This window comes from Canis aureus, chromosome 19 (assembly GCF_053574225.1).
Source record: "Canis aureus isolate CA01 chromosome 19, VMU_Caureus_v.1.0, whole genome shotgun sequence".
NCBI lineage: Eukaryota > Metazoa > Chordata > Mammalia > Carnivora > Canidae > Canis > Canis aureus.
The window spans coordinates 3385416-3409556 of record NC_135629.1 but is presented as its reverse complement, the minus strand read 5'-3'; the positions used below and the strand labels follow the sequence as shown (position 1 = coordinate 3409556).

Sequence of the window (24141 nt, the reverse complement as noted above, 5' to 3'; positions counted from 1 at the left end):
CCCAGGGAACTGCACCCTTTTCTCCACTTACCTTCTTTTCTAGGCCTCTTTAAAGATATGGCAAAATAGTTACCAAAGAAATGCAAATGAAAACACCCAGATGCCATTTTCCATGTGTCAAATTAGCAAGGATAAAGAACACAGGGGCAGCCAGTGCTGCTGTGGTGGTGGAGGAACAGATGCCCTCACACAGGGCTGACAGGAGTATAAAATGATGGGCCACTTGTGGAAATCACTCTGCCAGGAACTTTCAAGAACATTTTAAATGTTTTTATTTTCTTTTTAAAAATCAGACAATTCAACTTCTGAGAATCTATCTTAAGAAAAACACCTTATATTTAAAGACAGATTTACACACAAAGATGTTGCCAGCAATGCTGTTTAGGTCGAGCAGTTGTCAACACCCGAATGTGCAACAGATGCCTGGGTAACCTGTAGTACTGGCCAGGGTCGGTGGTGGGGACTGCGTCACACCACCATTGAGATGGTGGTCACGTTAATGGTGACAACAGCTAAGTTCACACTATGCTCGAAGTGTGCCAGGCATTGCGCTGAGTGTTATATATGCTTGCCCATTTTACCATGCACTTAGATGGTGGAGCATCCCATGTAGGGCATACCTGTTATCCCCAATTTATGGATGAGGGAACTACAGCTTGGAGAGGCCCAGGCACTTCCCCAAGGTTATAAACCTGGTAAGTAAAGGTTCTGGTTGTGGGCCAAGCTCTGGTCCAAGGACAGGACCCAGGCTCTTAGTCAATGCACAACTCAATGCCCTGAAGCCTACAGAGTAAAACACAAGAGGAAGTAAATCTTACATGATAATATGATTGATAATACTGATTGAAAAGAATCAGAATACAAGACTGTATACACTGCATCCTCTCCACTACATAAAAATCAGCCTTTGCAGAGAAAAGGCAGAGGAAACCAAGTGAAAATATTAATGATGGGACTATGGGAGACCTGTTTCCCTTCTTTTTACTTTTCTTTAAACGTGAATTTCCTAAATGAATAGTGCTATTACTTTTAGGTTATAAAAAAAAAACAGTCTATGATTTTGTTTCAAACCTCCTAAAACATCTCATTTGGAAACAGACTCTGACTCATGTGTGAAAGGGTGTCCCCTGCTGGAACAGGAGGAGGACAGTAGGGTGGTCTAGGGCCAGAACAATCATCTATACCTGCCACAGGTTCTAGTGGGAAATTCTGCCCTGTTTTTCAGGGCAAATATTGCCCAGTCTGCTGAAGACTTCTGAGACCTAGTTAGGCAAACTGGCAGGCTGTGATATCCTTACTGCTTTTCCACCTCACAAGTCAGCATAGCAGGGCTGATGAGAATAAATGATATTATCCTTGCAATTGGGCCAGTCATTGCGATCAAGGAGAGGAAGGTTTACAACAGCTGAGGGGACATGGTTCTTCTAGAGCCCACCATGCATGGACCTGACAAAAGAGAGCTTAGTCGGAGCTAACTGTATGGGGTGCTGGGGACATGAGGAGACTCAGTTGGGGCCTTCAGCCTAGGGGAGGTGACCAGGGAGACAGGCAAGAGGCCATAGCAGTCCAGGGGGCCCAGGGAAAGAGGTCAGTCCAGGATGCCAAAGGGCCCCATAAAGGGCACTCTCCTGAGGGTGAGCAGAAGTCAGGGGTTAAGACAAGGCCACTTCAGTGTGAGGACAGCCTGGCACAATCAGTGGGCACACCTGCTTGCAGTAAACACTTGCTGTTTCTGCTGATTCTTGCAATAGACCCTGGCCTTCCTTGGGGAAGCAAGGATCCACCCTTGGTGCCAGGAGGTGACATGACACAGACTGGGTGCTGGTTTGCAGAGGGGAATGGGGCTCTACTTTGGTGGGACTACCAGGAAGAGAATCTCTCTCTCTCTCTCCACTAGACTCACAGCTGGAAGACCACTCATGAGGGAGCCAGCCTGGGGGCAGCCACCTGGGGGAGGGCTGGGCTCAGCCTAAGGACACTGGGATCCAAGCTAAGCCATGCCTGGAACACAGCACTACCGCTGGACTTTTTCAGGCACATGGGTCAACGAGTTATGGTTCTGTTACCTGCAATGGAGACTTCAACTATTCCATTTCTTGATCCCATCCAGGTAACTGTCTGGAGCATCACCAGAATGCTCACTCGCCCATTTACTCATCAGTGAGCAATTAGTACATGCGGCCCAGACAAAGACAGTAAAGACCGAGACCTCCCCCTGGATTTGCTCCCCACACAGCTGTGCACCAGGAGTGGATGAAGCTGGGATCCAATTTGTCTGTGTGGAGGGGTGACCGTGGCACTGTTGGAGGAAGGCAGGGAGGGTACACCAGAGGTGGCATCTGAGCTGATGCCCAGTGAAGTGACCCTGCACAAACAACAGAATGAGGGATAGCCACTGTGGTCCTATGAAGGGCCAAAGGGTAGCATATGGCCAAGAGAGGGTAGGAGTGGAGGAGAAGGCTAGTGGGAGGCTGCGAATGAGCCTGGACTCTGCTCCAGGAGCCTAGACTCTGCCAGTCACAGTCACGGCAGCTTCCTGAGTGCTAGTGTCTGATGTCCTCCTATGACAAGTCAGGGACTCTGGGCCAGGGTTATGGAAGCCACAGAAGAGAGTGCTTACCAACAGCCAGATGCTGGAAGAGGTCATCTGCGGAGTTAGTACATTTACCAATCTCCTGAGAAACACAAATACTAAATTCACTGAACACAAATACTACAGATCTTATCCTATGCTTGGCTCCCCAGATGACTGTCTCTCTGCCCCTGTGCAGAGGAAAGAAAACTCAGACTTACTGACCTTTAACCAGATCCAGGCACATTATATACATTTTTCTCACTTACTCATCACAACCCTGAAGGTGGGGAATGCTCCCCATTCTTATATAGGAAAACTGAGATCCAAGGCATTCCTTTAACCACCCCCTTAACCAGAGGGGCCAAGCCCAAACTGGAACTTCTGGAATTCACCTTGGACCCTGAGCTCAGGCCAGGTGGAGCAGGTGGACGAGAGGTGAGGAGCAAAAGGGGAAGAGCAAGGACCTTGGATCTCGAGGGCCTGGATTCCAATCCCAGTGCTGGGGCTCCATGGCTGTGTGAATGTTTCTGTATCTCTCTGTGCCTGTTTCCTCATTGGTAAAATGGAAATCTCAGTAGCTGGAATTTTATAATAACATCTTCCTTCAGATTTGGGGGTGAAGATTAAATGACATTGTTATGAGCAAAATACAAACCATGCCTGGCACACAGTAATAACTATAAATGTTTTCCATGTAGACATTTAAAAACTCTTTTTTTAAAAAATATATTTTTAAATCTTTTTTTTAGAGATTTATTTATTCATGAGAGACACAGAGAGACGCAGAGACATAGGCAGAGGGAGAAGCACACTCCTCACAGGAGCCCGATGTGGAACTCGATCCCAGGATTCCAGGATCACGCCAAAGGCAGACATAGTCAACCACTGAGCCACCCAGGCACCCTTTAAATATATATTTTTAAAGATTTGTTTATTCACAAGAGAGACAGAGAGACAGAGAGAGAGAGAGAGAGAGAGGCAGAGACACAAGCAGAGGGAGAAGCAGACTTCCTGCGGGGAGCCCGATGTGGAACTCAGTCCCAGAACCCCAGGATCACACCCTTAGCCAAAGGCAGATGCTCAACCACTGAGTCACCCAGGCATCCCTAAAAATTCTGATAGTGAATCACAAACACTGAAGGAACTCACATGTCTTGGCCAACTTCCAACATGCCCCTATTCAGTTTGTATTTACTGGGCCTCACTCCTGCCAGGCACTGGGGTGGGGTCTCCCAGAGTCTCCCCTCATCCGCTCATGCAAACTAATCTATGGGACAGTAAGGAAGTGTCCATGGACAGAACAACCCAAATTTGAAGCCCAATGTATGTGAAAGGCAAAAGTCAAAAATGACTTTAGATGTTAACTATAACAGGAAAAAAAAATCAGAAAACACCCAGGAGGGAGATGGGAAGTAACTGTGGGACCGTTCACTGCACAGCACCATGGAGCCTTTGGAAGGAGGGCTAGGGAGGCTATGCACCAACATGAAGAGCTTCTTATGACAGGTGACCCTAAGGGAAGACTCAGCAATGAAGGGAAGGCCCACTGTGAGCTGGTTGACCCCAAGGGAAGAGCCAGAGTGAGCTGGGTGAGTGGTATGGTACCAAACAACAATGCAATCACTGAATCTGTCCTCGACTTCAAACTCTGGGCCAGGTTCACACACATTGCTCCACACTGTTCTCTCAGTCATCCTACTCCACAGAAGAGACATAAGCCCAAAGGAGGCAGAGGAGCTGCTCGAATGTCTTAGCTGCTAATGATATGGGAGCTTAAACTCTCATTCTTGGCCCTGGGCTCTTTCTGTCCACACCAAATGATACCTTAAAAAGTCCTAGATGGAGAAGTAACCAAAAGTCCACTGGATGTCACTGGGTGAGCAGGCTCTGGGTGGCATTCTTATCTTCAGATTTTTAAGCTTTCTCTCTGAGACCATGCAACTTTTATGAGTGAGAACTTGTTCAGGATTAACACATGGCATTTGGATCTTTCTGGTTGATCCCATCCAGAAGTGACCCAGTCCTATTAGGAGAGCTCCCTGGAGATGTCCAGGCAGTGATCCCAACCTTTGAGCCATAATTAAACAAACATGGGGCCACAGGAGCCTCAGCTAGGAGCTATAAGTCCCTGACTCACTAGCAGGTGGCAGAAGCTCCTCTGGCCCAGGGCTGGGCCCTATGTGAACCATGAGTGGCTCCCTGGGGACAGGAGCTAGAACCAAGTGGTTGTGTGGCCTGGTAAGAGGGTCCCAGGGGAGGATGAGGGCAAGAGCTAGGTGAGCCCTGAGTGCACATGCTGGGTGCCAGGTTTTGTCCCTGTTCTGGCCGGCCTGGCTCTGTACCCCCTGGAATCCTATACTCTGCTGTCTCCCAGTCCTCTTTCAGCACCAAGACTAGGGCTTTGTGGTGGGACAATGTGGGGTCCAGACCTAACTACCTCTCTGGTGCCCAGTTTTGCAACCTGTACAGGGCCTCAACAAGACATGTATAACCATGGAGACCAAGCAAGATGCTGGCTACCAAATCCTCAGCTTCAGGATGGTTCACATTGGTGCAATGACCAGTATTGTGGTTGCTCTTCTCACTGCCATCCCCAGGTGCACCTGCTGACCAGAAGGATCCTGGGGAAAGCTCAGCAGCTTGCTGGAGCAGCAGCCACGGCAATGGCAGCAAACCCTGGGCAAGCACTGACCGCACAGGCACAATGCTAAGCACCTGTGCGGATCACCTGCAAAAGCATGTGCTGGACTGGTTCCCTTCTGTCCTGAACGCAGTCTCTCCCAGGAGGGCTGTACGTAGTGTCAAAGGTGAAGGGTCGTCCCAGCATAAGACCCGGGGCAAGTGATTTAACCTATAACAGTTCCCAACTCCAAGGGCCATTCCAAGAATGAAATCATATAATTATGTAAAGCATTGAGGACCAGCGTCTGGCATACAGCAAGGGCCAAATGCTGGCCAGCAGCAGCAAGGGCCAAATGCTGGCCAGCAGTCTGCACTATGCCTGGCCCTCTGGTCACAGGCTGTTTTGTGCTCCAGCATTTGGCAGGGAAGGCCAGCCACACCCCTTCGTTAATAACAATAATTACCAAGGTTCTCTGAATATGTTAGGTGTTTTGGTTAATGTGGTGAATTTGGAACACGGGAGAACTGATGCACAGGGAGGTTCTTGTTACTCACACGTGTCTTTCAAGGTCTCAAGGTTTGGGGCACATGACCAGCTGCCATAGCAGTCCAGGGCACTGGGGATTAAGACATGAGATCTAGTAGAACTGCCTGAGCCAAGATTGTCCGTGATAGGATATGGGGCTGGCTTCTGATTTCTGGGACTTTCAGGTACTTAAGACTGCTGGTTGTTTGTTAGATTAGGCTTTCTGAAGAGACAGTTCTTAGCAAATTTCCCCTTACCACTGCCTGAAACGTTAAAGCAAATAATCATTTTACTCTGATGATTTTACTTAGGGAGTATAAATTCATATGGAAAAACACAAATTTCCCCCTCAAATCACAAACTGCTAAAAAACTGGACAGTTTTAGAGAGTGCTAAACAAACAAATATTTCTCAAGGAAGTCTCACTCAACTTGTAAGAATCCAGGTAAAGGTGCTATGTTCCTGGCACACCCCAGGCTGGAAAAAGCCTCTCCCTCCCTTTGAGAGTGCAGGGTCCAGCTCTCAGGGGCCTCCCGTCACCTCAGAGCCCAGAGAATATTCCAGAAGACAAGGCCTTCGGGAAGTAGGTACAGCACTACTGTGTTTAGACAGTGCAGGCACTTGGGCTGAGTGGGTTGTGACCTGAAGCATTCCTGAGGCCCACCCCATTGGACATGGGGTACCCAGAGGAGGCTGAGGTGGGGTCTGTTGGGGATGCCCCTGCTTGCTCCTCCTCATCCTGAACCCGGCAGATGCAGTCACCACAGCCTGCCCACCACCCTGCCTCCTGCCCTGCTCTCCACATACCTACTGCCCCAGGCTTGGGGCCTTCAGTCTCTCACTCTCCAACCAGCTGCCTGGGAGAGCTTTCCCACTGTGTCCCTGCCTGCATACCGCCCACTGTAGCTTCTACCATCTATTTAGACCAGTAGTTCTTAACCGGCGGTGGTGGGGCGGCGGGGAGAGGGGTTCTGGTCATGCAGGAGACACTTGGTGCTGTTGAGAGAAGCTTTTTTGTTGTTACAAGAGGAGAGGGCAGGTGGGGAGGGGTAGCATGGTGTGCTACTGGCAACCAACGAGCAAGGCCAGGGATACTGCTAAACATCCTACATGCACAGGGCAGCTCCCACCGCAGGGACGGCCCAGCCCCAAATGTCAGCAGTGCTGATGCTGAGGAATCCTGACCTGATAAAGGCCAGATGCCAAGCAGTGGCTTTAGGTCTCACGCCACAGACTGAAGGTGAACAGCAAGGAGCATCTCCAGGGGTTCAGCTGTGATTGACTACGTGTAAGACTCTGGGAAAAAAGTCCCACTGCGTTGAAAAACTGTTCCCAAATCACCATTTTAAACACACCAAACTAAACGAATTAGTAACATATAATGCATTTAGAACAGCATGCCACACATTAGAAGAAGCAAAGGGTATGCCATACTCCTTCTAGCCTCCATGCATTAGTGTACTCTGTTCCCTGTGTCCTAAATGCCTTTCCTCCCTTCCTTTACCTGGGAAAAAAACCCTGCACCTTCAAGCCAGCTCCAGAGTCACTGTACCTACCACTCCACTCTGGAAAGGAGTGGTCACCCTATCCTTCCTGTCCCCATTGCACGTAGGGCCCCTGTCACACTGCTTAACTTTCTGTAGTCATCTCTGCCATCCTTATCCTGCTGGGGAGAGGCAGAAACCAGTTCCCGGGGTTCAAGGCTGATGATAGCCACAGGAGAGGGCCACAGCTGGAGCAAAGCAGGGAGACAGAGAGGCAGACAGAGACAGTGGACTCTGTAGGCTTCGGGAAGTAGCAGGTCCTCCCTGCACAAGCCCTGGCTTAGCCTCCACAGGGCTGTGGGAAAGGGGCAGGACACTCCTGGATTGGGCCCCACAGAGCCAGTTCTGCTGCAGTGCTGCCAGACCAGGGCCTTAGCCTTGACTTTCAAAGGGACTTCTTTGGTGTTTCCTCCATGCAGGCCACAGCTCTGCATGGCTCCGGGCCCCCTTCACACTAGCCGCCTCTGGGCCATGGGCTGTCTCCATCCCTCCCGTGTCCATCCCTCCCGTGACCCTGCTTATGACCACTTCTACCAGCAATCATGGCTCCACCGTGCACAGCGGGCAAACTAAATCACATGCGTCCCAGGTGATACGCTAGGATGTGAGAGAGCACCTCTGTGGGGTTCCTTCCAAACACGCACAACCTGAACGTAGTCAGGAACAAAGAGCAGACTGACCCAAAGAGTGCATTGGGACACAGACAACTCGGGCTCTTCAAAAACCCCTAGAGGCAGGGCAACAAAGTACAGGGTCAGAACCTCCCCAGAATCCTTCAGCAGGGAGAGGTTTTAAAAGACAGTATCGGGCCACCTGGGGAAAATCTGAAAGCAGGCTGTGTCTTAGACGGACTTCGGGTTTCTTGAGAGAGAATCACATTGTGGTTGTAGAGGAGGATGTCTTTGTTGCTGGGTGCACACACTGAAGTGCTGGTGTCACTGGCGTTCCACAGCTACCATGCAAATGGTTTGGCACACACAGAAAGCCAAGGTGACAACATGTTAACAACTGTGAAATCCAAGGGAATATGCGTATTCAATAAACTATTCTTCCAACTTCTCAGTGCAGTTCAAAGTATTTGAAAAGTTGGGTGGGGAAATAACCCATCTTACTGAAGCCGCCAAGGCCCCGAAAGGTTAATATTCTAGCCAGGATTCCAACTCACGTCTGGCCAACTCCAAAGCTCTTGTTCTTTGAAGGTCCCCTGCTTCCACCTCCTAGAGGGGGGGGGGGGGCGGGGGCAGGAATTGCCAAGCATGTACCAACCTCAGCCCTGCCAGTATCTTTCAGTAAAAGTCAATTTGGGCCTGGCGGGGGCCACTCTTGAGGTGGCTGGTTCAGAGCACTGATGAAGCCCCAAGGACAGGTTACTGAGGTTGCCCAAGAATCTGTGCCAGACAGTGTCTACAGTTGCGTCTGGGTGGGTGGGGAGAGCACATTTTAAAGGAAAAGAAAACCAGTTTCATTTCAAACCCCAGAGGGAACACACAACTAATGGCCTATTGTGCAAGGGCCTATTTATGGGAACACAACAATGCCCACAGCCTCAGGATTTCTTGAGGCCCCTCCCTTTGGCAACAAGACGAGTTTTCACTTTTCCTCTTTGCTGGATTTCCAGAAGCCTCTCCACGGAACGGTGACCATGAGAAATGCCCACTTCCATCTGGGGACTTCGGGGTCTGCTGGGTGGGTCATCTGGCTCCTCTAAGCCTCAGTGTACCCTTCAGAGAAATGGGATGGGGGCGGCAGGAGGATGGAGAGGCAATGCCTTAAGGACCTGGCCCCAAAAGAAGCTAGACATGGTGGCCCCATTTGAGAACTGGGAGATTTCATGTAAAAACCCAGACCTTCAGTCTCTCTTGAAAAATGTGAAGACTTGATTGCACTGTGGCCGTGCTGCGGACCAGCAACACCTGTGTAGAGTGGAGTGGTAGCAGCTTGCTGGGACATGGCAGCCTCAGCTCCATTGCCCCACCTGGAAGGGCCTGTGTTTCCAGGCCTGGGTGTCCACACACGGCAGGCAGATCAGGGCATCTTTGTACACTGGCCTAAATCTCACAGCACCCCAAGACTGGATCATTACACCCCCTCCTCATTCATCAAATGCAACAGAGGCTCTGAAGGCAGTGAGCTGCCCCAGATGCCCTGAGCTGACCTACTGTATCCAGGGATCACTATCTACAACATAGATGGTCGGTTGATTCTTAAATGCTGCTTTCTTAAAAACAAAAGGCAAAAAACTTCATTAATTTTCGTTTATAGGGGCACCTGGGTGGCTCAGTGGTTGAGTATCTGCTTTTCGCTCAGGGCATGATCTTGAGGTCTTGGGATGGAGTCCCGCGTCGGGCTCCTTGCAGGGAGTCTGCTTCTCCCTCTGCTATGTCTCTGCCTCTCTCTGTGCGTCTCTCATGAATAAATAAGTAAAATCTTAAAAAAAAAAATTGTTTATACAGGAGGCACTTTTGGGACCATCTGCCATAACCTGCTACAGCTGGAGATGGGACCAGGGCCTCGGCTGGGTGGTGGCAATGCCCTGGCCCAGCCTAAGGGCAGCAGGGCCATACTCAGACATTTTGAATTGCATGAAACTTGCTCCACAGGAAGTCCTGGAAGCTCCGCTCTCCCAGCTGATGGCAGGAGGAGGGACCAACAGGTACATACATGCAGGCAGCTGGAGGCCCAGCTCTACTCCCCCGTTTCCAGGGCTCACCTGAGCCGCCAGCCAGCTCCTATCAGGGTAGGCCTGTAGAAGAGCAGCTGGTGCAGGGCTGCCTTGCCTTCCTGATGGGGTGAAGTGCCAAGACAACGGACTCTTTCTGTTGTCCTGGCTTTGCTGTGTCTGATGGAGCCAGGGATATGGCCAAGCAGGTGACAGACATGGCTCCAGGCATGTTGCTAAGCTTGTCTTAGGGCCTTGTTTCCAAGGCTTAGTCTCCCTCCCCGTAACATCTGATAGGGACATAAGCAAGAAGCTGGTCCCAGCTTCTGGATTCAGGGCCGAGGACTGGTCCATGGTGCCAGTCTTGCAGCATCTGTGAGCTAGGCCCATGGAAAGAGTTCATGGCTCTGCCTTGCAGGGTAAGAATGTGCTCCGGGTGGTCTGGAGAGCTACCTTTCTGCTATGTTAGACCTATGTTCATCCTTCCAGACATGGTGAGAACAGGGCTGTGACACCCTAGGGGGCACCAGGAGTTTTGGCTCCAATCTGGGAAAGCTGAGTATGGGCTTATTTGGCTCCTAGCCACCTCTAGGTACACCCTCCTGCCCCATGCAGCAGTACTTCTCTCAGTGGACTCAGGCCTCCAGCTGTACTCCCTCCAAGCCATTCCCTCCTTCCCCAGGGAGGAACCTTGGGACTATGCTGGGTCCCCACTAAGTGCCTCACCTGCAGGCCTGACTCCATGAGCCAGAGCTGGCCCGTGAGGCCCTCAGACGTGGCTCTGGCTTGTGGCCCTCCCTGCTGCAATCCTCAAAGGCACCCAAACACAGCCTTCTCCTTCCCTTGTGGTTGTCCTGGGGAAGTCCACTGATAGGGTCAGCCTTCTTTTCCAATATTACCTCCTCTGGGAAGCCTTCCTGGATTCCCATGCACATGACACAGGCCTGACTATCACTGTGTACTGCAGCAGCCTTCTGCCTCCCTGCTTTCTCTATGGCCTTCCTCAAACCATTCTCCAGAGGGTAGCCAGAGGGATCGCTTAAAAATGCAAATCAAATCAAGTCAGTCTTTCACTTAAGACCTGCTTTTGGTGGCTTCCCATAGACCCAAACTCCTACTGTGGTTCCTGGCCATGTCTCTGATGACATCTCCCTGCATCTGCCCAGCTTGCTCATGCCCTTCGAGGGTAGTCCCCTCATGGTCCCATGGCCCTTTGTGAACTCCTGAGAGGCACAGCTTGGCATCATCACAGGGTCACTGCTGCTTCCCTGTTGTCCATTCCTCTGACACACATCTGTGAATTGTAGTCCGGGGCCTTGGGAAGAGCATGTGCATGGGGTGGGAGCTGGGTGGGGTGGGGCATGGCTCTTTGAGCCTCACCTGTTACAGAGATGACAATACTCCTTCCTAGGGTTGACAGGAAGATGACTTTTCACACATCGCATCAAGGGACCTGCTGCAATGGAAATTTGATGTTGTATCCTATCACCGGCCCTCTGACAATTCCTCTCTGCATTAGAGGGTAGAGAGGAACAGCCTCCTAGGGCTCACCAGATTCCATGTGGTGGCCCCTGCCTGCTCATGTCACCACCCATTGGTTTCCTGGGTCCATTATCCCTGAAGATGCCGATCTTTTCTGCCTTAGAGCTTCACTCAGGCCTGTCCTTGCTGGGACACCGCCCCCACTCTGCTTGAAGGACTCCTACTCATCCTCCAGGGCCCCGGGATACCATGCCACTGCCACAGGAAGCCTTCCTAACCCCAGAGTTAATCTTGCTCTATACTCTCACAGCACCGCACACCTTCTCTGCACAGCTTGATGAAGGCTGCCAAGTGGAAATGCTTGGGAGATGCATTCATCTTCCCAATGCCATGGGCTGAACAGCCCCCAGATTCACATGTTGAACTCCTAACCCCATGCACCTCAGGATATGACTGTATTTGGAGAGAGGGACTTTAAAAGGGATGATTAAGGTAAAATGAGATCACATGGGCACACCTTAATCCAATCTGACCAGTGCCCTTGTAAGAAAAGGGAATTAGGACAGAGATACGAAGAGATGTGTGGCCGTATGAAGAGACAGGGAGAAGACAGCCATCTGCAAGCCAAGGAGCGAGGCTGCTAAAGAAACCAGCCCCACTGACACCTTGATCCTGGACTTCTAGCCTCCAGAACAGAGAGGATAAGTGTTCTTGTTTTAAGTCATGCGGCCTGTGTTATTTATTACAGCAGCCCCAAAAGACTCTCATATCTAACCATGCTGCAAACCTCATGAGAACAGAGGTCACTGTGGTCCTTCTACAGCCTGGCACAAGGATGACACATAGGAGGGGCTCAAACACCCATTGTTGAATAGATGAATGATCAGCTATGAACTCCTAGAGCACATCTTCGTGGAGCCTGTGTGCCCAAAACCTGGCACTGCTGCTGATACAAGAAGGTGAGAGTAAAGAGCCAGAAAAGGGGGAGTGCACGTGTGCCAGGCGACTGGCCAGCTGGCCACCTCTGAGCTGGAACGGTGAGGTGTGCAGTGAGTCAGTGTGTGCCCCGGCCACTACCGGGCTTAGCCCCAGTCCTCCTCCCTCTGCCATGTCACCTTAGGCAAGTTGCTTGGGCTCCGTACTGGTTTGCGTCAATCCTCTGTGAAATGCACGTGCTGCCAGGCCCACCTCCTCGGGCTGCTGGGAGGGTGGAGTGGTTTGCTTACATGAGGGCATGCTCCCTGGTGCAGAGCGAGAGCTCCAGAGCAGCTGCTGCCTGTGCCACTGCTGTCATCACCCACTGTGGGTCCTGCCTTCTGCTTTCCTGGAGGGCTGCTGTCCCTGCTGTGGGTCTTCATGCTGCACACTCTCCAGGCGACCCCACTCCCTCTGGCTGCTGGCTCCTCTGGCTTCAGACAACATTCCTGGACAGCTCTTAGAAGCCATGTGCCTAATGTTTCACCAATTACCTGCTCAGTCCAAGGGGGACACCTGGGATTCTGTTTTCAATCAGAAAGGTAATGTCTAATCCTTGTTTTTGACCAAATGCAAAGTGCCTTCCAGGGTCAATAAATGGGGAGGGGGCCTGGTAGCAGAGCCAATCTCAAAGTGAAAGATGGTAACTCCCCTTTCTCTGCCGTAGGGGCAGGGCCTTTGGTGGGCACGTGAGACCCCAGGTAAGAGGAGTTGCCTGGTAGGTGAAAACAACACACAACCATTGCTACCATTCACAAAGGCCTTGTCATGAGTCAGATACTGTGGCCAGAGCTTAATGATCTAATCTTTACTCACTGCTTGAAGGTCAGAATCATTCCCTGGTGTTAGCACTGAGGGGCCGAAGCTCCAAGTGGGGATGGCCTGCTGCAATCAAAAATGGCTGCTTGTCTCTGCAGGCCATGCCCTGTACTGTGCCAAGGGACTCTCCAAAGAACTGGGCCTCCAGCACTTACAGCCCTGGCCTAGTCCACCTAACCCTCCTAGGCTGACCTGAGCACTGAGAGCCAGGGATGCAGAAGAGGTGGTGCTGCACTACTGGGTGCTCAAGCTAAGGATGGAGCACCCCAGGACTCTCCCTCCACAGTCAGTGTTCAGGATCTCCCTCCATCTAACACATTCCAGGACTTGAACAGGGCCTGGCACCTGAAGGGCCTGATAAACAGCTGACGAGAGACAGATGAATGGAGGTTCAGGGCTGCCCCAGAGTCCTGGGACACAAAAGGGAGGCTGTTTTGGCACACGGGTGTTAGGGCAGTCTGCCTGAACTGAGTCCTGGGAAAGAGTTTCTGAGAAAAGAGCCAGCAGGGAGGGCCTCTGAGCCTCTCGTTCCTGGTAGCTGCTGTGAGTCTCCCTGTGGACTGGACAGGCAGGCAGAGACTTGGGGCTCTTACTGATTGTGTAGCTGTGATCAAGGGACCTCAGTTTCCCCAGCTGCAGAATGGAAAAGAGCTAGAAGAGACTCCTTCCTTTCTGCTCTGGCTTCCTTCTGCACAAGTGCTCTGGGCAGTACCAAAAAGGAGCACCAAGCGGTGGTCCAGAGTCAGGTGTACCTCCACAGAGAGGCACTGGTTTGTGTCTGCAGAGTGGTCCAGGCAGTGAGAGAGGCATAAGGCCCTGGGAGCAGGTGAGGTGAGCATTCCCGCAGCCACGGTAGAGGGGCAGAAAACGGAGCCCAGAGCAGGCCGCCAGGGCCTGGACTGGGATAGCACACCAAAGCCCTGGACACCTGGAGCTGGTTTCGGGGGGCAGAGCTGGAGCCAGGGTGGCCTAGGGACCCTCCTCAGAACACCTATCAGAGGTGAGCTGGCAGTGGTTCTCCAGGTATGCAACCTCTCAGGCCCACTGCTCAAGAGTCCGTCAAGCAGAATGGCTACAATAGTTCCCTTCTCCCTCACCACCCGAGGGACATAGCTGCATGTTCTCCCCTCCCCACCAGCCCTGCACGTGAGGAGCCAGGGCTCAGGGAGAGTGGTGGGCAGAGTGGTCGGCAGGGTGATGTGGCAGGGTCAGAGTGGTCAGCAGGGTGATGTGGGCCCAATCCCACTCTGACGTGTCCTATTATAGAATGCTGGGCAAGTTCACTGCTTATCTTCCAGGTCTCAGTGTCTTCATCTGTGAAATGGTGATACTCCAATGCCATGGGTGCCAACCTTTCTGGGGGCTTCATGGGGTCCCCCTCAGACAGCTGTCATGGCTCCTGAGTGACGCTCCTCCTGAAGAGCAGTAAGCAGAAGTTCCTTCTGGGTTCTTACTGCAAGTACAACTCCATACATTTCTTTTTTTCTTTTCTCATCTGTCTAGAGTCATTTAGTTGTGATTAGTAATAGCTGAAAGGGTATTAAAGATCACCCAAATGTGATGATCCTCAGTGTGAGTTAGCAGGACCCAAGACCTCTGTTTTGGGGTCTGATTGAGAACCTGGCTGCCCCACAGCAAGGTCAACTTCCTGACACGTACGAGCAGTGCTGGTCTCGGCAGGTGGGACAGGCCCATGGAGAGGATGAGGTCCTCAGTGGCCTCTGGTGGCTGTAGTTCTCAATAATTGCTGTTCTGGCTCTTCCAAGGTGAGTGTCTACTTGGAGCTCTGTGACATGGTCAGTTTCATTTGTGAGTTGTGTGGTCACCTGACTAGAGGCAGTGATACACATTACACCAGTGGTACCTGGAGCCTAGGGTTCTCTGGTGACAAGGCTGTAAGCTGCATGCACACTACAGACCATCCTCACCTATGCTACTAGCACAGACTACATTCAGTCCTCCCCAAACTGGCAGGTCCAGGAGCACCTTATGGGAGATGGGCCACTCAAAAAGCTTTCCATGTCATATCAACCTACTGTGTAATTTTAGGTTTCTGAGGCATTGTTTTGGAAGATACAATTGCATGCATATGTTCACCTTCTCCCCTAGAGTCAGTAAGAAGTGGCAGTCATGAGGGACAAGTGCCTTCCTCCCCTTTGCTCTTCTCTGCCAGGAATTCATCAAGGAGCTCATTTCCCCTGCAGAGTGGGGTATGTGGGGCTGACAGCAGCTATGGCTCCAGCTCACCTACTGGGCTGCTTCTCAGAGCAGGAGCTGGTGCTGGGACGCTGGGGTGGAGAGGAGGGCAGGAACAGCAGGACAGTACTTGCCAAGGTGAGCAGTGGCAGCCCAGGCCAGGCCACCTAGCACAAGGGGCTCTCCGACCACACGTGGACCCCATGGCATCCAGTTCTCTGAGACTGCAACTCTTTTCTTGTGGCTGGCGGGTCAGGCAGGGGCTGACCACCCAAATAGACAATGAGTAAGTCCCCTCTCAGTTCCCAAGGGCCTTCTGGAGATGGAGGAGACTAACCTGGTTCCATGATGAAGCAGCACTTGGAAGCAGAGACACTATGCTACGGGTAGGATCCTCAGGAGGAAATTCAACTCTGGTTGCAAAGTCCTCCACTGCTCTCTGTAGTAATGCGACCCAGTGGGTGTCTAGCTCATCTTGCAGGGCCTCCCAGCCTCCCAGGACTGACAAATGGAGGCCACTTTTTTGAAGGGAGCAGCTATTAAACATCAGACTTTCCAAATCTAAGACTTTCTGGGTCAGCCAGCGTTTTGGATGTCAGGATGGGGCTGTCCCACCAGCCCAGCCCCCCTGATTTCTGAGAGTATCTTGAGGGGGAAGCAATGGGCTTAGTGTCAATTCCCTATCTCAGAGTCCAGTGTCTATGGCAGGCCACCATAGTCCCCACTACTCTCTACTGCTGGCTACCTGGCCCTGTCGGCATCTGGCCCTGCCACCTGAGGTGAGAGGCCCCAGGGAGCACCCAGGCCTGGTGGTCAGGGGCAGATGGGAGGACAGCCAGATGATCTTTAGTCCAATCCCCTTTCCCTCACTGTGCTGCCCTGCAGAGCTAGCATCAAGGCTCATAGGCCACATTTGACCCCAGCCCCACCCACAATCTGTGGGCTGGGACAGCTCCTTTGAGCTGTTCCTGCTCTGGGAGCCTTAAATCGTGCAAGGCCAAAATCCTCAGCCTCCACACTCTGGCACATCCAGCTTGAGGCCAGCAATGCTCCTCCTCCTCCACCTGGCACTGGGTGTCTCAGGTTCACTGAAGATTCTTCTACAATTAATACCCTTCAAAAAGGTTAAAAGTAATTCTTTATGGAAGGAATCCACAGGAAAAGACAAGCAGGAGGAGGGTGAGCAGTGGGGTGGGTGGGATGAAGGAATCTGACCAGTTATATTTAATAAAAAGCTTAAAAGCCACAAACAGGAAGCAGACCTATTAAAAAGGCAACACTGACCTACAAAGGAATGTGAACTTGAGTCGACTGAAGCAGCGGTACTGTGTCTCCCTCCCTGTACTCCCACCCCAGCACCCAGGGCCCCCAAACAAGCCTCCTCTTGTACTCTGGCCTGTTCTGGGAACACCCTAACTCTGAGCTGGCCTTGGGCTAAAGGAAGGGAGCTGAGTGGAGCGTCAACATGATCCTACACACCCCCAAAAAGGAACAGACAGTGCTGTCCTTCCCTTGTCTGGACCAGCAGGGGGAGAGATGAGTATTCCAGGGTGCGGCTCCCCTAACCCCAGGTGGCTCCCCTCCTATCCTCCCAATAAGCCCCCACAGGTACAGGCCCAGGGCCCTGGGAATGGAGGTGTGGACCTTGGCCTGCCCCGTTCATGACCCATGTGTGCTCCTTGGAAGCTGAAGCAGAGCAGCGTGGACACTGGTTTGGTTGAGGTAATGACCAGATCAGTGGAGAGGACAGGACAGGAGCTTGAAGTGTTCCTTCCCTTGATGTCAGTGGGGCTCCCTCCTTCCCTTTGGTCAGGGCTGTAGTCAAGGGTTACCTCCTCAGAGAGGTCTTTCTTGATTGCCTGTCCATAGGCACACACACAGTGATTCTCTTCCTCTCCCTGCTTTACTTTTTCTGCGAGGTATAGTACTCACTGAATGTATTCCCACCTGTCCCCTCCCCCAAGCACCACAGCCTGCCTGGTGTGCGGTAGGACCTCCAAAAGATGGGTATGGGGTAAGTGCAGGAGTGATGGAAGAGAGGGCTGAATGAAAGAGATCCAAGGGCTCTCTTCCCAAGAACAATTGCACCCCCTTGATCCTGCCATGGACAAGTCCCAACTCAGATTGTGCAGAAGCTCAGCACCTACTGGTCTCCACTGGGCAAAAACATAGGTGGCAACTCATATTCTGGGAAACCATACTGGCTACTGGGGCAGTATGTCAGGCCCCTGGTGGTCTCTCTCACCAACTCTTCCTCCAAAGCACCTATCAGATCAATATCGGTACTGCATTTCACAGACAAGGTGGGTAATTCATCCAAGGTCAGCCCTGTGTGGTAACAGTGGAGCAGGAGCTCAGACTCACACCCTGACCCTGGCTCAGAACAGAGGCTGATTCCAAACCAGGCACTTCCAGGACCCACCCTGGCTCTCCAACCAAAAGCCTGTGGGACCAGAGGCCATGATGTTGAGTGGGCTGGGCCCTGTGTGTCAGCTCAGGCAGGCTGAGCATCCTGAGCCAAGGAGCACTGTCCATGCACTGTCTCCACCATCTCGCCATGTTTGCACAGTGCCTGCCAGTGGTAGGAAGCAACTGCACTCACCAGGGATGTGGATCTTGAACTTGCCACTCTGGCCGAAGGCACTGTCAATGATCCCCAGCTCCCCAGTGGACAGGTGTACCTTGAGGCCCACGAAGAGCTGGATGTTGGTCTCCTTTTTGAACAGGGAACGGCCGATCACGCTGTGGTCATCCATCACCTGTCCCCACACACCCAGCCCCAGAGAGAGCATCAGTGTGTGGAGGAGGCCAGATCTGCCGCTGCTACCATCCCCCTCCCCCCAACCCCTTACCTGGTGATTTGCCCATCTCACTGACAATGGAACACACTGGAGCTACGTGGAGACCAGCCCTCATCACTACCATGACTTCTATTGAGCAGCCAGGCCCCCTACAAGAGCTTTATGTGGATCACACTTAGCACTACGGCAGCAGCAGGATGGAGGCACAGCAGTCAGGCCATCCATCTAAGGTCACAGAACTCCCAGGGCTAAGGGAGCTCAGAATCCACAATCGCCCTACCAGTACCTGCCTCTCCACGGCCACTGCACCCTGCCTGTCCCCGAGCACTTGGCTAATGATGGCTGGCAGCACTCCTGAGGAAAGCTTGCATGGGCATCCCAGGTTGAGAGGAGGACATCCACTCTTGGAACCTGAGAGGAGGACATCCACTCTTGAACCTGCAGCAAGGCTTTCTAGAACTCACCTCACCCTCTCCCTGGTTTTCCTTCCTAGCAGTGTCTGAGAACCCAGGCTCTGCTCCTCCAGCTCAGTACACACATATGTATTTCAGCCACAGCTTTCCTCACTCTGTCAGAGCCTCTTCCTGGCCTGGCCCACATCTACTCTACAGCCCCACTGTGCCCTCTGAATGATGCCCTCCTACCTCGATCCTGGCAGAAGCCCCATATTCCTTGGCTGCCCCCTGGCCAGGCCCTCTGCTGCTGAACCTATGCCCCTCGCCTATTCATGGAGGCCCAGGCTGACAGAAGGGACATGTGTGTGCATAAAAAAGCCAACCTGGAGAGCCCTGATTTCAGCATGAGCTATGTTCACCTTGAACCTCTCCCCAAGGATTGAGCACAGGGAAGGCTGAAGTGTCACTCTCCCCTCCTGTGGCCTCTGGCAGCTCAACATACTCCCCTCAGGGAAGGTGGCATGGCTCCTTCCATGGCACCTAAAGCCCCCACCAGGTAGCCTCCCCTCCCCTGCCCTGCCCAGCTCCTTTGCAGGGCCCATGCCAGGAAGGTGCCAGGCTTCCGAGTCAAAGAAAGAGAAAGAGGGGCACGTGCGCGCGTGTGTCTATGCGTGCATGGGCGCACGTTACGGACTAGACCCTCTCCCAGATGATCTCAGAAGGTCTAACACAGAGCTTCCTCCTGAGATTTGCTGCTACTTTGGAGCAGAACTCCTGCTCCATCTGGCATCTAGCATGCTGGGTCCCACACAGCTGCCACCGGGGAAATGGGGGAGGCTTCCTTTTGCTCTCCAGGCCCTGTGCACTGGCCTGGGTTCTTTTGGGGACCGGGGTCGAGTCTGAGCTGGAGCTAGCCCAGGCAGCACTGTGGAGGCCAGAAGCACTGCCAATGGTGGGACTTGCCACCTCCATGTCCTCTCCTCCTGAGGCTGAGCCTCATGGGGGAACCCCTGTGGGCTGTACTGTCCTCAACCTCAGAAACATCTCACTTCTGCCCAAGACGCCAAGATTTGGCTAAGGGCCCCAGATGGATTGTTTTGAAAGGCAGAAACTGTCCCATTTACCCTAAAACCCTTTTAGAAAAACATATCCTATTCTATTTGATTCATAGTGCCAGATAAAAGGTACTTGCATTCCTCCTCTCCCCAGTGATGGATGAATCGGATACAAATAACGATAAGAATAATCATTTCCACTTGCACAGCCCTTTATAATTCACAAATCTCATTCCCACACATGAACTCCTCCTCGTCCTTCAGGACTCAGCTCTGCAGAGCTCCCCTGTGGGTTGGCTTGCTGTGGGCTCTGACCCATCTGTGGGTGCTGCTGGGTGAAATGAATGGAGGTGGCTCCTCTGACTACAGACATGGGGAGTGAGAGCCAGCAGATGTGATCAGCCCCGTATGTTTTCCCGGGCTTCCCAGCTCCCAGGTGTCCTGTCTCCACTCCAGCAGAGTAGCCTGCATGTGGAGCTCCGTTTCCAGCCTGGCAGGAGCTGGGAGGCAGGAGCCCAGGAGGCAGGAGACCGGGAGGCAGGAGTCTGGGAGACAGGAGCTTGGGAGGCAGGAGCCCGGGAGGCAGGAGACTGGAAGGCAGGATCCTGGGAGGCAGGAGCCCAGAGGCAGGAGCCCAGAGGCAGGAGCTCGGAAGGCAAGAGCCCGGGAGGCAGGAGCCCGGGAGGCAGGATCTGGGAGTCAGGAGCCCGGGAGGCAGGAACTGGGAGGCAGGCCTGCCTATCACATTCAGCAGCCTAGTCTGGTATAGTAGGGACCCAGGAAGTTCAGCTGAACTGAGCCGAAGGCTCTGGACTAGCTATTTCATGTTCCCCATGACCAGAGGTGCTCACTGCCACTTCCCATCCTAAGTTCAGCCTGTGCTGCTGAGGGCGGGGCCACCTGTCCTTAGGAGAAAGAGACTGACTCAGAACACCTCAGCCTATGACAGAGGCATTTGGCGGGGTCCCCAAGCCCTCAAGCATCCTTGTCTGCAACGGATTTTCATTTCTACTTCAGGGCAGTTATAGGCAAGACCTGAGGGAACTGCAGTCACCACAGCCAGCCGTACACTGGAGGCTCAAACCCAAGTGTGGTGGGCCTTTGCAGAGCCTAGGGTGAAGCATTCAAAGACTATGCTGACCTCCTCCCTCCACCAAGATGGACAAGCAGGCAGGTCTGGGGCTGCTGGGATGCCCTGGGCTACTCTGGGCAGGCTGTGTGGGTCCCAGGCCTTTGCTAGCCTGTGAGACAGAGCCAGCTGATAGCATGTGCCCAGCATCATGGCTGGCCGAGAAATGACAAACACATGGTCCTGGTACCAAGAGCTTACAACTTACGTAGACAACCACCTTATAAAAGGCACCACAGGGATACAATGGGCAATCCAGGCAGAAAATTCACATCAAATTTATAATGTCCTTCCTTTCTCCCACAAATACTTATTGAGAGCCTACCATGTGCCAAATCAAAAGCTCCTGCCTCAAGAGGCTCCTGTATGTCCATGGGGAAGGCAATTACATTCTCCCTCCGTCCCATTGCCTTTGGACTGCTCACTGGCAGACAGGGTGCCCCCATCTCTGGGCAGGCCCCCAGTGCCCAGCAAGGGCTCCAATCAAGGCCTTCAGACTTGGGCCCCTCCTGCACCCTGGCCCTTACTCCTCTGCACACCCTGGTCCTGTCCCTGTCCTCAGAACACAGATCACTCCCTGATATGCTTTATCTATTACTTGTTCACTCCTCCCAAGCAGGCCAAGGTCCATGAAAGCAGAAACACATCTCTCTTCTCCACAGTTGCATTTCCTGTGTGCCAACAGGCACTTACTACATGCATGCTCCTTGAATGCCTAAGTCAATGTGGAACACGTACCTGTGATTGCTGGTACATCCTGCCTATGGCCTTTCATTCTTTTAACACTTTGTTGAGACATAATTGATAAATAACATAAGCATGTACACGTTAGGTAAGTAACTTGATAATTTGGGATATACATATATACCCATGAAACCATTACCATCATTGAGCCAGTGAACATAATGAACACATCGATCATCCTGCCACCCTCTTCCCAACTCTGTATCCACCCCAGATCTTACTCAGTTCTCCTAGGCTCCGCTCAGACAAGCTTTCCTTCAGACCCTCTCCCACAAAGCAGGCACCTCCTGTCCCCAGGCCCATCTGTGTCCCTCACCAGACAGACTGGAAGTTCTATCTTACAATGCCCTGACCCACAACAGGTCCCAGTAAGTATGCACACAATATGCAAGTGGGGAGGGAGACACTGGTGACAGAAGGTGACTCTTGGTTCTCTGGGGGCAAAAGAAAATCACTCAAGTGGACTTGTGGTTGGGGGGTACGTTTCATTAAAGAGGGAGCTGACAGCCTTGCCTTGTACCTAGTTCCCTCCCACACCTCAGTGCTGGTCATCCCTCATCACGTTGGAGCATGGCGGCTCATCTTGTGGCCTTCCAGTGGGCCTGGTGGCTGGGCTCTACCATGACCAGGGCCCTGGGGTGGCAGGCATGCTACCTATTAGCATAAAGGCATTTCATAAGACTTTTTACTGCATCTTCTCCCCTGCCTTCCCCTTTCTCTTGGTTATAGAATATTAACTTAAAAAGCTAAATGCCACAGACACAGCGGAGGATCCATCTTCCCCCTGCAAGCCAAGGACTTGCAATGAGGGCAGACTAATTTTATTAACTTCAGGGGAACTTCAAAAAGCTTCAGGGGTTCCACGGCAGACTGCAACGACCCCAAAGTTGGTTTAAGTGCTACATAAACAAAAGCCTAGGGCTGGGGAAGCCGAGGGCTCCTGGCCCTTCTTGTTTATGTTCTCATCTGACCAAGTGGGCCAGCGTGCGGGCTGGCGGGCCCTGTAATCCTGCTGGTGTGTGGTGCCGGTCAGTTCACTGACCTACATTACCACAATATTTTTTTAAGCATCCGGAATAAGGAGAGGAGCGAATGGGCTTTTTCTGACCCTCTGAGGAGGGGCCTGAGGGGCAGTTTAGAAAGGATTCAAGTTCAAAGGGAGTGCCTCTGTCACTCCTGTTTTACGGCTTGGCCAGAAGGCATGACAGCACAGATTAGGTGTCATGTCCCACTAACTTCTGTGTCTTTGATTCAACCTGTAGGGCCAGGCAACATGGGTGAGAAGGCGGGCCTTTGGCACACTGCTGCAAACCCAGTGTGGTCTCAGAAATGTTGGCACTCCCTACTCCTGCCCACCGATGGCCTGCACTGTCATTCCCAGCATCCTGAGTGGATCCTTCCAGGAGTGGGAAGATGGCCTAGATGGGCACTATGGACACAAGCTGCTGAGGCAGTTAGAGAAGCTGGTAGCAAACTCCTCCTCCCTCAGACCATCCAGCCCTCTGCACTTTCTCTCCCCTCCCACCCTCAGCAGATGACAGCCACCTCCACATCATTAGTTAATTTTCAGAAAAGTGCTGTAGGGATTCAGCAAAGTGAAAGGACTTGCTCAAAGTCATGCATTCCAGCTTTCCCTGCATTCACCCCCACGGCAAGAGAGCAGAGGAGGTGGGGGTTTGGCAGCAGTGACTGAGCCCAGCCAGGGCATTTCCTACCCTCGGGACTCCTCCGAGTCATTCCATGACTGGCTGCACCCAAGCTGGCTTCCAAATCCAGCCCAGGGGCAGCAGAGCAGCCCTATCCCTGCCGGTCCCAGTTCCTGAAAGCCCCAAGCTATTGGAGGAGCCTATCTCAACTGCAGAGAGGGAAGACAGATGGAGCCTGGCCACTATATGCAGGAACTGAGGTGCGTCCCAAGCACCTGATTATCAAAGGAAGATCTGCCAGCCCAGTGGATGCAGTACACTTCATGGCTGTCAAGGGCTTCTGGTTTGCTCTGGGGCCAACTTGCTGCCAGCCCAAAATACACTGAGGGCCAGTGAGGCAAGCTGCTGACCAACCCCCCCCCCTCCCCTGGGGCCTCCCCAGTTTCCTCATCCACAAAATGAGGCTGGAGTGAGTAAGCTTTCCTTTACCGATGGTTATGGGGCCAAGAGGCAAGTCACCCTTCTGGTAAGATTCCAGTACAGGCCATGTATGGGGACATGGGCGCACTGGAGACAAGAAAAGACTAAGAAAGAAGGCTAAGAGGATGAGGACCAGGTATGAGGGCAGACAGAAGGAGATGAGGTGATTAGCTGCAGCTAAGAACAGACTTGAATGCTATTGTCCAACATAGCTCTTAAGGTTTCACACAGAAGGGCCAATTCTGGAAGGAATGCCAAGCTCCTTCTTGTGCAGTGGGCCAGAGCCTGGGCTCTGGAACCAGCCTACTTGGGCTCAAAGCCCTGGTCTTGTGGTCTTGGAGACTCTGGCCCACGGCCTAACCACTGTGGGCCTTAGCTCCCCATCTACAAAGTGAGTTAAGAGAGTTATGGCAGGTTCACACAGAGCTGTCCCACACTTCCTGGGCAGGGGTTCTTCTTCCCTCAGGACCTACCCCACTGCACCACACACAGG

General features: G+C 52.5%; 1 protein-coding gene across 10 annotated transcripts in view; it reads right to left on the bottom strand.

Annotated features, from left to right (window-relative positions):
• The window catches only part of EEFSEC (eukaryotic elongation factor, selenocysteine-tRNA specific), a 265603-nt gene that overhangs the window by 28044 nt on the left and 213418 nt on the right, over positions 1 to 24141 (bottom strand). For 5 of the 10 annotated variants that reach the window (XM_077857608.1, XM_077857602.1, XM_077857606.1 and 2 more), the window contains 2 exons: positions 18001 to 18157; positions 11307 to 11382 (listed from right to left, as the gene is read on the bottom strand). The exons of 1 other annotated variant lie outside the window; for it this stretch is intronic. In XM_077857608.1, coding sequence (XP_077713734.1) covers positions 11307 to 11382; positions 18001 to 18157 — 233 coding nt within the window. Of the gene's footprint in view, positions 1 to 268; positions 8220 to 11306; positions 11383 to 18000; positions 18158 to 24141 lie in introns of those variants that run through there. 4 more of the 10 variants (XM_077857604.1, XM_077857607.1, XM_077857603.1 and 1 more) reach the window with 2 other exon arrangements.